At 47.9% G+C, this 16,789-nt stretch overlaps 1 protein-coding gene across 1 annotated transcript in view; it reads left to right on the forward strand.

Moving 5' to 3' along the window:
- Positions 1-16,236, forward strand: part of LOC147634561 (alpha-mannosidase At3g26720-like) — a 188,564-nt gene extending 172,328 nt beyond the window's left edge. Inside the window, exons 26-30 of the mRNA XM_086803267.1 lie at positions 14,469-14,579; positions 14,689-14,787; positions 14,862-14,909; positions 15,364-15,432; positions 15,590-16,236. Coding sequence (XP_086659393.1) covers positions 14,469-14,579; positions 14,689-14,787; positions 14,862-14,909; positions 15,364-15,432; positions 15,590-15,784 — 522 coding nt within the window. The 3' untranslated portion in view covers positions 15,785-16,236. The remainder of the gene's footprint in view (positions 1-14,468; positions 14,580-14,688; positions 14,788-14,861; positions 14,910-15,363; positions 15,433-15,589) is intronic.
- The last annotated feature ends 553 nt before the right edge of the window (positions 16,237-16,789 follow it).

A 16,789-nucleotide genomic window follows, 5' to 3' on the forward strand; every position in this document is an offset into this window, starting at 1 on the left:
TCCCAGGGCTACACCCAAACTCTACAAGATGCCAAGGATTCTGTCCCCTGACTGCAAGAACCATCTCCTCCCAAGCTGACTACTCTGCTCCTGAAACTGTGGTCGTGCCACCCCCAAGTCTGTCCTCTGTTGCCTCTATCATGTTGAATTCACCACCCAAGCACCAAAAGTCAGCCTGAGAGGGAGGGTCTGCCGTACTGAGCTCAGAAATACACCCCCCTCCCTGCGTCCCACAGGGGCTAAAAGATGGGGACCAGAAAGTGTGACTCCTTCCTGAAAGAATCTTCCCGCATTTGCAGGTGTGCCCCTCTGAGAGGTGATGCTCCTAGAGGAATAAAATGTCTATGGGTCCCCCAACCATGGCTCTCTGGAGCTCGCCTCGTAGGACACCTCGTCTCTGAAAGCACTGAGGGCCCCCTAAGCCGTGAATGCTCCATGTAACAATCCGCATGTCAGTCTCTATATGATGCCACACTAGCAAAACTTCCCTCCACTTGAAGAGCCTTGGGTGAGGGTTTAGACGGGGAATAATCACAATCCATGCGGGGGCAAAGGCGCGCTAGGTGGGCACTAATCCTGTCCTCCATGTGATGCCACTCTGTACGAGCGCGAGCGTATGCATGCTCTAGACTCCATCTATCACAATAGAGGTATCTGTAAGAGGGGGAAAGAGGTACCACGTGACAGAAGTATGCATGAAGACAAAAAGCAGCACCCCCAAGCTGGAGACTACCATCTCCCCGTCCTATCCTCGATGAGCAGAACCTCTAAGCTCCATCCTATCCAAGGACCAGAAATGGGTGAGAATGTTGGTGATGCGAAGATCTTGGAGGTGTTGGGAGAGCTCGACTGCCTGGCCTTAGATGGTAACTACCACCATCTCAGGATCCCACTCTGTCCCCGGGGCTGCACTGAAGGGGAAAGAGAAGATCATCGCACCATTATCTGGCGCAGAGAGCCTAGAGTGGTGAAAAACCACACATACCCGAACAAGGGCTACTGTCTCCTCGAAAATGTCGGTCCCTTCCGCCGGTAGACATCAAAAGAAACTATAATCCATTGGCTGTCCCAGGATCCTAGGAGCCCCACTTGGGGACTCTGGTGGAAGAGCCCTCACGGGGGAAGCGACAATGGTCATCTCTATCAGCTCAGAGAACCGATGAAGCAGGGAGAGGAGAGGGGGGGGGGTGAGGAGGTGAGGGAGGGCGGAGGGGTGGAGGCGTGGGGGAGGGGTGCTGCTGGGAGATATCCATCGGAGAGGACGGTTGTGGGGATGGGCTCACTGGGGGCTTAGAGAGGTTGGTCAGCCTCTCAGAACGTTGGGAGTTTTTTTTTTCTTGGGGGGGAGGGGGGGGATTTCAACGAGGGATCGGTCGCCATACCAGTGGGGTCAGAGGGACTGGCAAGGGCGCGTCACCAACAGAAAAATCTAGAGATAAATTCTCATAATGTTTCTTTGACAAAACCGAATCCTCCTGTATGCTTGTATGCTGCCAACCTGACGCACACGGCGGTGACGCTCAGCTCTAGTGCTCGATTGGCGACTCAAGCAGGGACCGTTCACCACTCTCCGGCTCGTGGGTCATCCATGGTGGGTACTTGCTACTCCGTTGTGCCTAGGAATCTGCTCCTCCCTCAGCCCCCTAGTGCGGATCTAAGCAGGAAGCCATGTGGCGGGGGACCACCGGGGGCAGTCTCCTAGACTGACTTCGAGGGCAAGCTCTGGCCAGATGACCCATGTGCCTGCAAATGAAGCATTGGCCCGGAAGGCCGGAATACTCCACTTGCTACATAATGGGGTCGCCCCCGAAGGCTGGGAATAGATATCATGTGAGGCACATAATTCGGCTAGGCAACACAGAGGCAGAGAGTTGGAATCCGGGCTGCTCCTACGAGGGCCGAGGCAACGGGGTGGGGGGGGGGGGGGGATTCCATCACTCTCCTGATGGCACCACCAATCACCAGGAGAAGAGGAAGGTATTCCTTCTCAAGGCTTGGAAAGCAAACTGTCACGGGAAAGCTTGAAACTCCAGCTAGGGGGTCGGATGCCCGGTCGAAGCCATGCTACCACCGTGGCAAAGAAGGCCTGAGCCGTATGCAGTGCAACAGGTCCTCAGCTACATGAAAAGATCAGACGCCGTTGGTGAGTCCGAACTCACCTCGTAGAAGCCACACCCCGAAGGATGAATATCTGAGATCTTTGTAGGCACACCTAAGAGGCTAGCCTGAAAAGATCTCTGATTTGGCCATGCGCGAGCGGCTACCGACAGTCTTGCATACCAAAGTGGAGGCCTCTAGGGATCTGATAGTCGTAGTGAGAAGCTGCAGGTCCGCTTCAGAAAACGAAAAGCAGGCGGCCTCGGTCGGGGGAGACAAAGCAACTGCCATGGAGTCCTCTGGGGCAATACTACAAGAGGCCGAAACTTGCCGAAATAAAGAAAAGCCCACAAGCTAAGGGCGCTATCGACGATGATGGAAAGAAGGGAGGCGACAAGACAAGAGGCACGAGCCGGGGAGGGGGGTGTGGAATAGCGGCACTGGCAAGCAGGACTGAGGGGGGCCAGACGACTGGAAAAGGGGATGGGGGGGACGTAGGGTAGGCACAGGCGGAAGCAGGGGAGGCACAAGCGGGAGCAGGAGGGCGAAGGCGGAGGTAGGGCGAGAGAAGGGGTGCAGGTGGGCAGGAGCATAGGCGAAGGCAAGAGCAAGGGGAGAGAAGGGGGGCGCAAGTGGGCAGGGCAGAGGGGGGAGGGCAGACATGCGGCAAAGGGGAAGCGGTGCATGCACATGTCTGCCCTCCCCCCTAGTGCGGATCTAAGCAGGAAGCCATTGTGGCGGGGGACCACCGGGGGCAGTCTCCCTAGACTGACTTCGAGGCAAGCTCTGGCCAGATGACCCATGTGCCTGCAAATGAAGCATTGGCCCAGAAGGCCGGAATACTCCACTTGCTACATAATGGGGTCGCCCCGAAGGCTGGGAATAGATATCATGTGAGGCACATAATTCGGCTAGGCAACACAGATGCAGAGAGTTGGAATCCTGGCTACTCCTACGAGGGCCGAGGCAACAGTGGGGGGGGGGGGGATTCCATCACTCTCTTGATGGCACCACCAATCACTAGGAGAAGAGGAAGGTATTCCTTCTCAAGGCATGGAAAGCAAACTCTCACGGGAAAGCCTGAAACTCCAGCTAGGGGGTCGGATGCCAGGTCGAAGCCATGCTACCACCGTGCAAAGAAGGCCTGAGCCGTATGCAGTGCAACAGGTCTCAGCTACATGAAAAGATCAGACGCCGCTGGTGAGTCGAACTCCAACCTCGTAGAAGCCACACCCCGAAGGATGAATATCTGAGATCTTTGTAGGCACACCCAAAAGGCTAGCCTGAAGAAGATCTCTGATTTGGCCATGCGCGAGCGGCTACCGATAGTCCTTGCATACCAAAGTGGAGGCCTCTAGGGATGTGATAGTCGTAGTGAGAAGCTCCAGGTCCGCTTCAGAAAACGAAAGGCAGGTAACAGCGGCCTCGGTCGGGGGAGACAGAGCAACTGCCATGGAGTCCTTCTGGGGGCGAAGACTACAAGAGGCCGAACTTGCCAAAAAATAAAGAAAAGCCCACAAGCTAAGGGCGCTATCGACAATGATGGAAGAAGGGGAGGCGACAAGACAAGAGGCACGACCCGCGGGGGGGGGGGGGGGGGGGGGGGGTGTGGGCTAGCGACACTGGCAGGCAGGACAAAGGGGGGGCCAGACGACTGGAAAAGGGGATGGGGGGACGTAGGGGAGGCACAGGCGGGGAGCAGGGGAGGCACAGGCGGGAGCAGGGAGGGCGAAGGCGGAGGCAGGGCGAGAGAAGGGGGTGCAGGTGGGCAGGAGCATAGGCGAAGGCAGGAAGCAAGGGGAGAGAAGGGGGGCGCAACTGGGCAGGGCAGAGGGGGGAGGGCAGACATGCGGCAAAGGGGAAGCGGCGCATGCGCAAGCAGGGTGGTGAAGAGGGGCGCAGGCAGCAACGACGGGGGGGGGGGGGGGGGGGGCAAGCGCAACTTTGCTCATGTCCGACTACAGCAGTACCGAGAGATGTTCCAGCACATGGAACGATGCACAATAGGGATAGTTTGAGATGCCTTGCATGAATCTCAGGGAGATCTCAGGGAGAGTTTCATACTGATCCAAATAAGGTGAGGAGTTTTGCCTCAGATTTTTATTAGACCTTGCTCTCTGTAGAGGCCCACTCTTCTAATAGAGATAATGCACAACAGAAAGTCTGGGAGGGCATGTCCAAGCTTATTACAGATGATATGTGCACCTCTTTGGATGCCCCCTTTTCGAAGGTTGAGCTAAGACATGCTTTGCACGCCCTCTCAAAAGGCAAATGCTCAGGGGATAGTGGCCTCTCTCCATCCTTCTTTTTGCAATTTTGGGATTACATTGGTGATGATGTTGCTACTGCTCTCCTGGAGATGTGTACTGGTATGATGCTCCCTTTTAACACGGAGGGTCTTATCCACCTTGTCCCAAAAGGTGGGGACAAGACCAATATTAGATAGTGGAGGCCCTCTACTTGGATATGCGTACAAAATCTTAGTGAAGACAATGAGTGTGAGGCTTCAGCATGTTCTTCAGAGAATTATTCATGATGCACAAAATGGCTTTTTCCAAGGAAGGAGTATTTTCGATAACATCTTTTCATTATGGGAAGTTGTGGAGTGGGCTAAATCTAGCCAACAACCCCTTGTCGTTCTCTTGCTAGACTTTGAAAAAGATTATGACAGACTTCTTGGAAGGCACAACGGCATGGATGGGTTTCTCCTAGGAATGGATCAGAGGGGTCTCTTGCATGTATAGGGAGGCCCATAGCACAGTCTCGGTCTGTGGGGGGCGTGGTGAGCACTTTCAGATCTCTCATTCCGTGACGCAGGGATCCCCTTAGCTCCACTACTCTACCTTATAGCAGCGGAGGCTATGAGCAAGTTTCTCAGGGTTACCCTTGGGGTCTTGGGCCTCAGGATGCCTCCTGGCAAAGAGGAAGAATTGCTCGACTCAAAGTTAGCAGATGATGCTACTATTCTTTTGGAGGCTTCGGAGGCATGCCTCCGTGCTTTCCACATTGATCAATATCATTGACCTAGAGTTGCACTATAAGGCTTTACTCTGTAGACCTCTTGGAGCAGCAGTCAGAGGATTATGCAGATGAATGTAGCCATACCTAACCATTGGATCATAGGGAACTTCATGGAAGGGCCTCGTCACTTATGGTTTGGGGTATTTTCAGGGATAGGGGTACCTCTTCAGGTCATGTGTCTTCCCACTTCGGGTGAGGACGATGTACCAGTCTTTTACTCCATTTAGGATAGATGGCTTTGGAGAGAAGTTTTGGGCAAGAGACCATTGAGAGTCCATCGGTCTGGCCAGTGAGAGTGGTGGGTAGGACAGGGAAGCACATCTATATTGATCCCCCTCAAGGGATGATTGTAGACTCTTGGAGCCTCTGGTTATATGATGGGTGTCTTATCAAATACTTGCATTGGGACCTTGGTGAATGGAAGTGGAGGGATGCTTTTAACCCCATGAAAAGTATGCCTTTCTTCAGTTACACTAGGCACACACTTGGTTCCGGACAAATCCGGAGGTCCCTTCTTCTAGACCGCATTGGGAGGCTTATGGAATTACCCTAGACATTCAGGGAGCTTTTTGGCGAGGTTGTGGCGCTTGTACAAGGAAACGAAGATTTCCTCTTTTATTTGGCTTTCTTACATGGTGGCCTTATCACCAACCAGTAGAGATCAGTCATTGGCGCTAGCCCAATTTGTCCAAGATGTGGAGGAGCTTCAAAGATTGTCTACCATTGCTCATGGGAGTGTAGGGAGACAAAGGATTTGGATCGCAACAGCACACCTTTTTGGAAGGATGAGGAGGGATGCCTACAGTTGTTTTGGTGCTATTGCTTGGTTGACACAGTCAGGCGCGCAAATCAGGCTTGAAGGGAACAATAGAGATATGATCATGCGGGTTACCTAGGGAGTGGGTTGGCAGTTCTGTCTTCAAGACATGCCAGAGTCAGGCTACGTACCTCTAGCACAGAGATTTGACATTGCATGGGAGATCATTGCTAGCATCATAGCTTGGCACATCTAGAAGGCTAGATGCACTGAGGCCATGGAGGGCACTTTGGTTTATGATACACAGTGCATTTGCAGGATCTAGTGTGATATTATCCGCACACTCATGGCCACTTGGGCCAGGATTCAAGGATCTTCGAGGGTTGTAGAGAGAAAACGTGGCCAATTCATGAGAGAATGGGATCATAGATATTTTTTCACTCTCACATGGGGCCTTGCTGGCAACGCAAGGCATGGAGATTCCCCCCTTGCTTCGTCTGAAATCTCCCTTCTCGTAAAACTTTTTCATACTTAATAATATAAGTCTCTTTTTTTTGGGGGAAAAAAAGCAGAAGGCATCAATGGATCGGAGGCATCAATCCACTCCCACTCACCTAGATCCCACTGAAGATATGTAATAGGACTGCCACCATACAGCCACAAACACCAAGAGCCATGAGTCACTATCTGAGGAGAAGGATCAATGAGCCAGTGCTTCCCTAAATGACCAACAATCCTTACTGGACTAAGCCTGGTATCTAGGATGATCCCCTCCATGCTACATCTCCTCAAACTCCATTCAAGCATGATAGAATAGATGATGCAATCTATAGCCTCCTGGCTCGGGAGAGCAATGACCTGCAGAGGTACCTCTATCCTAGAAAAAACTCCCAGCCATCTCGGATGATAATCTCCATGAAAGGTCCCAGAGGGCCAGTCATGCGGTATAGTTGCATCAATCTGATCAATACGTATGCGAGAGCCCCCTCTCCGATCCACCAGAAGACTCTTAAAGGTCTTCCAAGCAAGAACTATACATGCACATCTCTCCCATCTTGACCACTGCATGTAACAAGATGCACCAAGTGGCCGAACGGCCACTTGGTGGACTGTATATGCACATCTCTCCCATCCTGACCACTACATGTAACGAGATGCACTAAGTGGCCGACCAGCCTCATCCCTAATGAACTCGTTCCACATAATAGGTTGTCGGTAAGCCTCATCCAAAGACCTAGGAAGCCTTTGTCGCAAGAATGGTCCCACACTTCTCCTTGTTGCTGGACTGTATATGCACATCTCTCCCATCCTGACCAATGCATGTAACGAGATGCACCAAGTGGCCAACCAGCCTCATCCCTAATGAACTTGTTCCACATAATAGGTTGTCGGTCAACCTCATCCAAAGACCTAGGAAGCCTCTGTCACAAGAATGGTCTCATACTTCTCCTTGCTCTGACAATGGTTACAATAAGAGGGAAAGATGGTGTCCTGATATCTGCCTCCGTGAACAAAAACCGTGTTGGGTAGCCAATCTCTCCGAACACGGGATGTACATCGAGCTTGTGTTAGGACATTGAGTGGTGTGATCTTCCCAGATTGTACACTAATGGTCAGATGGTGGCCTGATTTAGTAGTAGAAGTAGAACCACTTGCTCAGTAGGGACAATCTTTGATCAAATGATCAATTCCACATTTAGTGCAAGTGAGCACTGGCATGTCATTGGGCATGGTCGCCACTTGTTGTGGTTGGTGTGTATGATTCATATTCTTGTTTGGGCACTCGGCTACTCGATGTGGTCCACTGCTCTGCAGAGCCATAGCATTGTAAGGTCCTCTTCTCATATTTGAGTTTATTCCCTTACCCTTCCATTGTACCGTGGTTTGAAACACAGGTACTTGCGTATTATTCTATAGGACATAATATTCTGGCGTGACCTCACCCATGTCCTCGTAGTATTCCCCACTCTAAGTTCTAATTCTCGCACCAACTCAACATCTTCTGATGGCTCTTCAATCACTACTTGATTGATCTTAGCCTGTGGTGGTTGTGGGGCGGTAGAACTGGTGGTGGCAAGGGCGAAGCGTCTTCTACCCAGAACATCGCCCTAGGTAAGTAGGAAGAGTTGGGAAAAATCCTTCCAAGGCTCAGTGCTTGGTAGAAAACCTCTAACCCCAAGTTTACAAAGCAACGCCTTGCACTGAACATCTGGATCAATAATATTCAGCCCCCCCTCTCGTCTTGGCTAAATAACTGAGAGCCAAGTTACTCTGGCACATGTGTCTGTGGTGCCACCCAAACCTGACCAAAGGAAATTGCGGATCAACCTCGGCAATTGACCAATGCACGCACAAGAGAAGCACCAACAAGAGGCAATAAACCAAGCCGAGGCAAGAATTACCTGATTAGCCATCGATACTCTGGAGGCTAAATCCAATCTCCTGGAGCTCCAATAAAGAAGCTTCTTCCATATATCACAAGCACTGAAGCAAACTACTTTGCAAGAGAAATATCAACCCCAACCTAGCATCCCAAATATCTAGTAGTGCATCCTCTATTGATCCAAGTAAAACCAAGCTCTGCACCCCAAGCAACTCTCGGTGAGTCGCTTATCCAAAAACCAACAGGTGCCAATTAATGAGGGCCCCTACTGCCAAATAAAACTTTTCTAGTGCCACCGAGAACGAACATCAACATATGTGTGAGGCCTCCAAGAACATGGTTGTGTCATCAGCTAACTCAGAGTCAACCAGCTCCTCTTGACTACGAAGAGGCAACCTCAATGTAGAAATACCAATAGTGGAGCGGAGAAAGATGCTCATGGCCTCTACAACTATGATATATAATAATGGGGCTAAAGGGCATCCCTAGCGTACTGAGAGAGATCTGAACCCACTCTCCTCTATCACCGCAAGCGAGCACACTACTGTGGGCATCACGATACATGCCTAAAACTCCCCTGATCCATCTCTGAGAGAAACCCATATGGCTAAGAGTACCCTCAAGGAAGTCCCACTCCACTCTATCATAAGCCTTCTCAAAATTCAAAAGCAGAAGGCTAAAGGCTAATTACTCGGTTTGGCCTATTCCATGGCCTCCCAAAACGAGAAAATGTTATCAAAGATGCTCCTTCCATGTCAGAATCCATTCTGAGTATCATGAATGACATCCTGCAAAATTGGTTGCAATCTAATGCTCACTACCTTATCCATCTCTGAGAAAAAACCATATGGCTAAGAGTACCCTCAAGGAAGTCCCACTCCACTCTATCATAAGCCTTCTCAAAATCCAAAAGCAGAAGGCTAAAGGCTGATTACTCGCTTTGGCCTATTCCATGGCGTGCCAAAACGACAAAATGTTATCAAAGATGCTCCTTCCGTGTAAGAATCCATTCTAAGTATCATGAATGACATCATGCAAAATTAGCTGCAATCTAATGCTCACTGCCTTAGCAAGAATCTTATATGCAGTCCCAAGTAAGGTGATAGGTCTCCACTGTCCAATCAAGGTCTTATCCACACTCTTAGGGATAAGGAAGATAAGCCCCTCAGTGAGAGAAGAAGGCATAGAACCTGTGTCCCACATCTCCTGGAGAGCCAATTTGATCTCTGCCCCAATCTCATCCCAAAAAGTAATGAAAAAAACAAGGGAGACCATCCTCCCCTGGACACTTACCATGAGGTAAGGCATGAAGAGCATGACCAAACTCTTGCATAGAAAAAGGGACATCCAGAACGGCACACATCTCCTCAGTAATCAAATGTGGCAATGCATTCCAAACCTTCCTCTATGACTTGCGTCTCAAGTTAGAATGAGGCTCATCACTAAGAAGCTGGCAATAGAAATCAGTGGCAATCTGTCTAACCATAAGAGGATCTGAATGAAGAGTGCCATGTGAATCCTGCAGTAACTACCTGACACTATCTCTGGCATGAGATGGGTCGTGAGTAGCAAAGAAGTGTTTGTTGCATCTGCTACCCATTTGGGTCCAAAAGGATTTCTGGACATGGTAGCGGTACTCTGCACGCTGCTCAAGAGAGTGATGAAGCTCTACCTTAACAGTACGTAAAGAGTCTACAACCCAGTGACCATGAGGATGTTTCTACTCTTGCCTCTTAGAAAGGGCACACATGTGATAAAAGTCGCTAATATCACAGAGAGCAGAGGCTAGGCTTTGTGAGGCCTTCGAGAAATCATGAGATCTCCAAATATCAAGCGTTTGACGTGATAGCTTTGCATCTGAGAACAAATCATCAGGGATGTGTACATGAGGTGCTGATCCATGGTGACTCAGATCTCTAATGCATAAAACCACTAGGCAATGATCCGATTTTAAAGTGCTTGCAGCAATAAAAGTATGGCCCCTTGTATCAAGCACCCAATCATCCACATAAAATCATCCTCATGCCAACAATCTTTGCCATGAATGGAGAGTATCAACCTCTCCCAAGGCACTCTCTCAAGAGGAAGCACCAAGCCCTCATGTCCACCTCTTTTATCCATTGGCATCTCAACCATGTTAAAATCCCCACAAATAATCCAATGGTCAGCATGAGGCATAAACGTAGTGAGAGATTTCCAAAAGACAATCCTCTCACCTCTATGGTTAGGAGCATAGAGGCCCCCTTTTTGCATACAAGGCACTGCTAGGCCGCAGGATTCAGATGTCGCAGGTTGATGGCACCCTAGCAGCAGCACTACATTGGCAGTCAACAGGGCCTCTCACAGTGTTTTCTCTTAGATTTTTGGAAGAGGCTTTGGGATAGTTTTCGGCCTCTAAAGATCACCCTCTTTCTTTGGTTGACGGCACACAGGAGTTTGGCGGTTGGTACGTTGTTGGCCATTGGTGGTCAACTAACAGCTTGTCCGAGGTGCGGCCACCCTCGGGAGTCTCAGCGACACTGAGTTTGGGATTGCCCGAAGGCTCAGCAAGTTTGGCAGTGGATCCTTTGCATCTTCACGATGGAGAGGACCTCAACCCGTACCATTACATGGGGCATTGTCACTTGGGCCACAGAGGCTAAGGTCACCAAGGCTTACGAGGAGGAAGGTGGAGGGCTAGCCCTTCAAGTCTCTCACCTTCGTATTTCGGCAGTACCAGTCCCAGTCTCATCTACTCATCACTGGAGACCAGGCTTATGCCAGAGATGGGAAATTTGTAGTAGCAGTCTGGCACATATGCAGAGCTAGATGCAGCGAAGCTATCAAGGGTACCCACACTCCGCCTGCGGAGTCCATCGAGAGCATTTGGCTCGACATCATCCATACTCTCCACGGTCAGTAGGAGAAGTTGCAGGGAGGCTCTAACAGCATGCAGAAGCGGCGGGAAGCTTTCTTGAGGCTCTAGCGGCCTAGCCCATTTCTCACTGATAGAGGTGGTAATCCCACTTGGCAATAAAGACCACCAGAGGGAAAGTGCATCTTTCTCCACCTTTTGATTATTTGATCCTCGCCTTGACATGGAGGCGAGTTTGTATCTAGCCCTTCGTGGTTGTACTTAGCCCTTCGTGGCTGTTTTTTCTTTAACTAATAGAAGGATCTTTGGATGAAAATAAAAATAAAAAAATTCAGATGTATAGTTCGGCTTAACATCATCAATTTGGTACATTTCATTTCCATCGTGACATATCGTACGATACAGTTTATCGTACAACAGAGTCTATTGTATGATAAAATTTTAGGATAGCTATTTAAACAACTGGTTTTGTAGTGTGGCCGTGTATTCTTCTCTGCATTGAGAAGAGAGGTAAGTCCCAAGGAGGATAAAAAATTTGTTTACGTGTGCTGACAAAATTTTACATTTGTAAGTAATTTTGTTGTAAAACTGTTGTTCATGATGAAGTATTTTTTTATGAGCAACATAAATGAACTACTAGGCAATTTACATCCCCTTTCATACTTTTCAAAAAGTGTTTAAGAGTGAAAATTTGATTGAAATAATAATTGTTTTTTAATTATGTTACATTTCATTAAATTTATATATAACGTTTTCATTTATTACTTGGATACTTCATTGATTTTTTTTGCTCTTTGATTTTTTCACTCCTAGAAGTTTCGAAACATTCCAGAATGTTCTCCCACAAGGAATGGCCAAAGGAAACGTTCCCCCTGGAAGTTTTAGCCTATCCTACTTAAAATTCATCATTTAAAATGACATTTTTCAAAATTCCATTAGTTTTGTTTGCTGACGTGGCGTTCCCCCGTTCCAGGGGCTCAAAACGTTCCCGTTCCCAGGGGTCCAAACATTCCACCGTTCCCGTTCCTTGGTAACTATGCATCAAACCTCATGACCAAGCTTCCTTGCTTGAGTTATGGCTTCTTTTTCTTCTTTGTGAGAGAATTATGCCTTGCCTTCCACTGTTCTTGTGTTGTCTCTAAATTTTGAAGTGCTATCATCCAAGGTCTCAAGTTGTACTAGGCATTGCTAGCCACAATCCATCGCAGTCACGATGTCGGGTCTATGAAACCTTGCTAGGGTTTTGGTTCTAGGTCAAATGATCCTTGGGCGTGGTCTATGGAGATCTTACACTCTTCCTCGACTCCGTTGCCATAGGCAACCCCTACCCCCCTACTCTAGCTTCCTCCTAGCAAAGTGATGATTGTGGCCGCCTGTAGTCCCTAAAACAGCATGGCCCATGTACAAGTCTTGGCAGCAATATTCAAACCCGGTGGAGACCTTCATATTTTCCTCACCTATTTCAGCCCTCTCCCTGGAGTCTCTGTTGGAGGCCTTTTTCAGGTGCCTCCTTGACACCAGTCCCATAGTGGAGATGGTGGGGCTACTCCATGTGTGTATCATTCACTGCTATCCCCCCCACCCCCCCCCCCCCACCCGCCCGCCCCCCCAGTTGTCGGAGCGGCGGTCTTTTTCCTTCTCCCTGAGTGTTGTCCCCAAGCAGGAATGGGACATCACCTTAATGGACAAGGCCCTCAGAAGACAGCGGGCTATTGGCTTCTCACACTCCCTGGTGACCTTAGGATCCCAGAGGCCATTGGCCAAGCTGGGTCGAGAGTTCCCGACTTCTAGGAGAAGGCCCAACAGGTTCATTTGTTCATCTTCTTCCATCTCAGCTTTGCCGCCAACAGGAACATACATGGCGAATTGGTAGCAAGTGCCAAGTGGACCTTCATGTCTTCAAGTATTGGTGCTCATCTCAACCGGTTGCAGCCTTGGACAGATTGCAATTACTCTTCAAACCGACTCCCAAAACCTCGCACGCTCGAGGAGAGGCCCTCTAGGGCCCGCAGCCTCTTCTCTTAGCCATGTGGATTGTCTCATGGAAAGTATGTGTTCTCGGACATGCCATTTTCATTCGGCGCAAGATGGTAGTGAGTGAAGAACTTCAATGAGTCCTTATGATTCAGGAGCATCATTTGACAGTAGGCAGGAAGGTGCATTGCAAGAAGCTTCTCCCGGGCTGCAATCATAATGGTCCCTCCCTTGCATTTGGTCCTGTGGAGGAACCAGGAAGAGGTTTGCGTCTTCTCTGCAGCAGCCAGCTTGTTACTCAGGTGGTCGGTTCTGGGACCGAGAGCCCAGTGGGTGTTGCTTTGTCTTGGGAAGGACCATGTGGGTCCCCTCAACATTAGACCGTGCCTACCTTTGGATACAGGTGCAGCAGGGCCTTCCCCCTGCGGATCACTGGTGAATGGGGGCTGACTTTGACATGATTGAGGCTCCGGAGAACGACAATGGTGGGAGTACTGATGCCACAGGTACTTGGGCTGAGGGTGCTGTGTGGGAGGAACTGCTTGAGGACGATGATAAAGGGAGATGATGATGATGATAATGATACTGACGACGACAATGATGATGATTAAGGGCAGTAGGCAAAGCTTTAAGCGGCACTTTTGATGTGGGAAGCTATTATGAGGCCTCACTATCTGTCACTCACCATGAGAGCTTATAAGTTTTTTGGATCCTCTCTACGTGCACGTGGAAAGGTCAATATATAAACCACTTAATACCATTTTTGTAGGGAATTTCAGAATTTGTTAATAATATCATTGCCTGGTGCAAATTTTTTGTGTAATAGTGAGTGCACCCGCAGACTTTATCATGTATTTCTGCAAATGAACAAAGGATCAGGAAGGTATTTTTCAACTTCTTTTAAAAGAAAAATGGATCTGGTAATCCAAATTAATAGTTAGGCTAGGGTATGAGAAAAAGTGTGCTCATATATTAACAAGGATTATAGTTCCATGGGTGTGTGTAGCCTGGTGAGTGCACCCGCAGACTTTATCATGTATTTCTGCAAATGAACAAAGGATCAGGAAGGTATTTTTCAACTTCTTTTAAAAGAAAAATGGATCTGGTAATCCAAATTAATAGTTAGGCTAGGGTATGAGAAAAAGTGTGCTCATATATTAACAAGGATTATAGTTCCATGGGTGTGTGTAGCCTGGTGGTTAAGGGTTTCACCTCTTAGGGCAAGGATCTGGGTTCAATATCTACCAAGCTACACCCCACTGGTGGAGGCACCACACATTTATTTCATTATAATTATTGTGTGTACATGTTGAAGGTCCAAGGAACTATATATATGCATTTTCTTCACGTTGAAAATTCACCATTTTAATATTGTGTGTAAGGTCCAAGGAAAGTTGTTCTTACATGTGGACCCTACAAATGAGGGCTCCAGGTGGCGCCGCTCCATGGGACAAGAAGTGTACTCTCCTTTGCAGCTTGCTTTCACAACTCTGGTGGGAAGACAAAGGAAAAAAAATCCTCAAGAACAAGTCATGTTTGGTTTTCTAGTGCTTTTAGAGTCCTCTGATTTTATTATTTTTTAAATCTCTACTTTGGGGACAGGATGAAGGAGAAAGCTGGACTCCTTCACACATCCCTGCATTCTCAGCAATGAACAATGACTATAACTTGCCTGAGAATGTTGCACTCATAACTCTTCAGGTATTTGGCTTGTGAAAATATGAACTGATTTACTTTCCATGATTAAAAGTCTAAATTTTATGACCCTCAAACAGGAGCTTGAGGATGGGCACACTCTTCTCCGCCTCGCCCACCTTTATGCGGTAAAAACTCATAGTTGCATAAACTCTCTGCATTGACAATCAAAACTTTGTACATGTAAATACGTGTAGTGACACGTGTGTTTTGGAACCTAGTCATTTTTTTCATTACCTAACCTTGTTGACAAAATGGGTGTATGATTTGATGATGTGGCATTGCGGCATAGCATTGAGATTCAATGACATGGCATCGTGATGTGGCAGTATAGTATGATTTGATGGTGTGGCATTGCTTATAACAGAGTATGATTTGGTGATGTGGCATTATGACTACGCATGACAGAGTATTGTGGCATTGTGACACGGTTTGTAGATTATGATTTGATTATGTGGCATTGAGACAGCATGTAGCACTCAGTTGACATTGAGAATGAAATGATGAATGAATAAATCCTCCAACATTAAGAAAATATGTACTGTTCTGATTCTTAAATTATAACAACATTGTTATTTTCAGGTAGATGAAGACAAGGAGCTTTCCTCAAAAGCATATGTGGATTTGAAGAAAGTTTTTCCAGACCAAGAGGTGACTTCTCCTTTAAGAGGCTTGTTTGAGTTGATGAAGTGTATTAAAGTATAATAGCAGGGGATTAGTAGATGAACTGGCATTTTTGGGGTTGCTTTCTGTGTAATTATTTTCTGTAGTTGCTGTGTGAGCTTGATCCAAAATGTGGTCTTTACAGATAAAAAGCATTACAGAGATGAGTCTTTCGGCCAATCAACAGAAGTCCGCCATGAAAGCACGTTTGAATTGGAAAGTAGATGGAAGTGGTGATCAAGTGCAGCAGGCAATAAGGGGTGGCCCTGTTGATCCGGATGAACTCATGGTTGAATTGGGACCTATGGAAATACGCACTTTTGTGCTGAGCTTCACTTGAGCATCTGCACATAGAGCTCTTATTTGATCACAGCAGCTTCTATTGGATAACAGCAGCATGTAGAACCCATAACACATGGAATGCTGAGTAGTGCAAAAGTACAATAGAAGTTAATTGGTCAAAATTGCTCAATAATCTTTCGAGTGTCTTGAATGGAAGCTACGGCGGTCCAACTTCTAACTAAGTTTATCAAGGATGTATGATTCCCTAGGCACCTTGCATCTACATGTTTTGGAGTAGAGAGGTGCATCCTCTCTCCATAGAATTTTAGCAATGCCACCACCTTGCAATAGTGCTCTCATGTATTTTGATGTTTAGTTTATCGAATTTTAAGTGTTTGCCTTTCTACAAGCAAGGCCTCCGGGATATTCGTCGAGACCAATGTATAATTCATTGTTGGAAATCAATGCCCCACCCTTGTCATTGTAACTGTGTGGGTGACGGGTTGCTCTATTTTGTAAGGCCCCCTGTATGAGTAGCTGATGTGTTGAGCACCCAGGCGCCTGCCAATCCTTAGTTTGGACATTGCATGTTGGCCATCTGTGGCCGGATGGTTATGTAGACTTGGCACCATGCCAAGTAGGACACATGCAAGTACGGGTCAATGGACCGCACTCTAGGGTAGAAGGATATCTGCCTGGGACACCTTATCCTTGGGTTGTAGAGTTGGTTCATGTACTCACGTACCTATGTACATACCCAGTTGGGGTATGGTCAGTCACAGTATGGTCGGCTGCAATTTGTTGGTCCAACAATAGTCGACTGATACATAGTCTAGTGGTGGCTCCTATCTTGCATATCTTATCTTGTAGATATCGAGATCTATCTTCACTAGAGTAGTGCACCCTTGTATGTGCATGACATCCTATGTCTAGAGTATACCTAGATCACCATCAAAGCTCCTTGCTAGAGCACATGGGTGAGCAGATGTCATCAGGTTGTGACTTTGGTCTGCAACTGTAATTCAGCGTTATTCACCACTTCTCTTGCTTCAAGTACTTCGTC

Source organism: Cibotium barometz, chromosome 10, assembly GCF_041138505.1.
Source record: "Cibotium barometz isolate CiBa-2024 chromosome 10, ASM4113850v1, whole genome shotgun sequence".
Taxonomy (NCBI): Eukaryota; Viridiplantae; Streptophyta; class Polypodiopsida; order Cyatheales; family Cibotiaceae; genus Cibotium; species Cibotium barometz.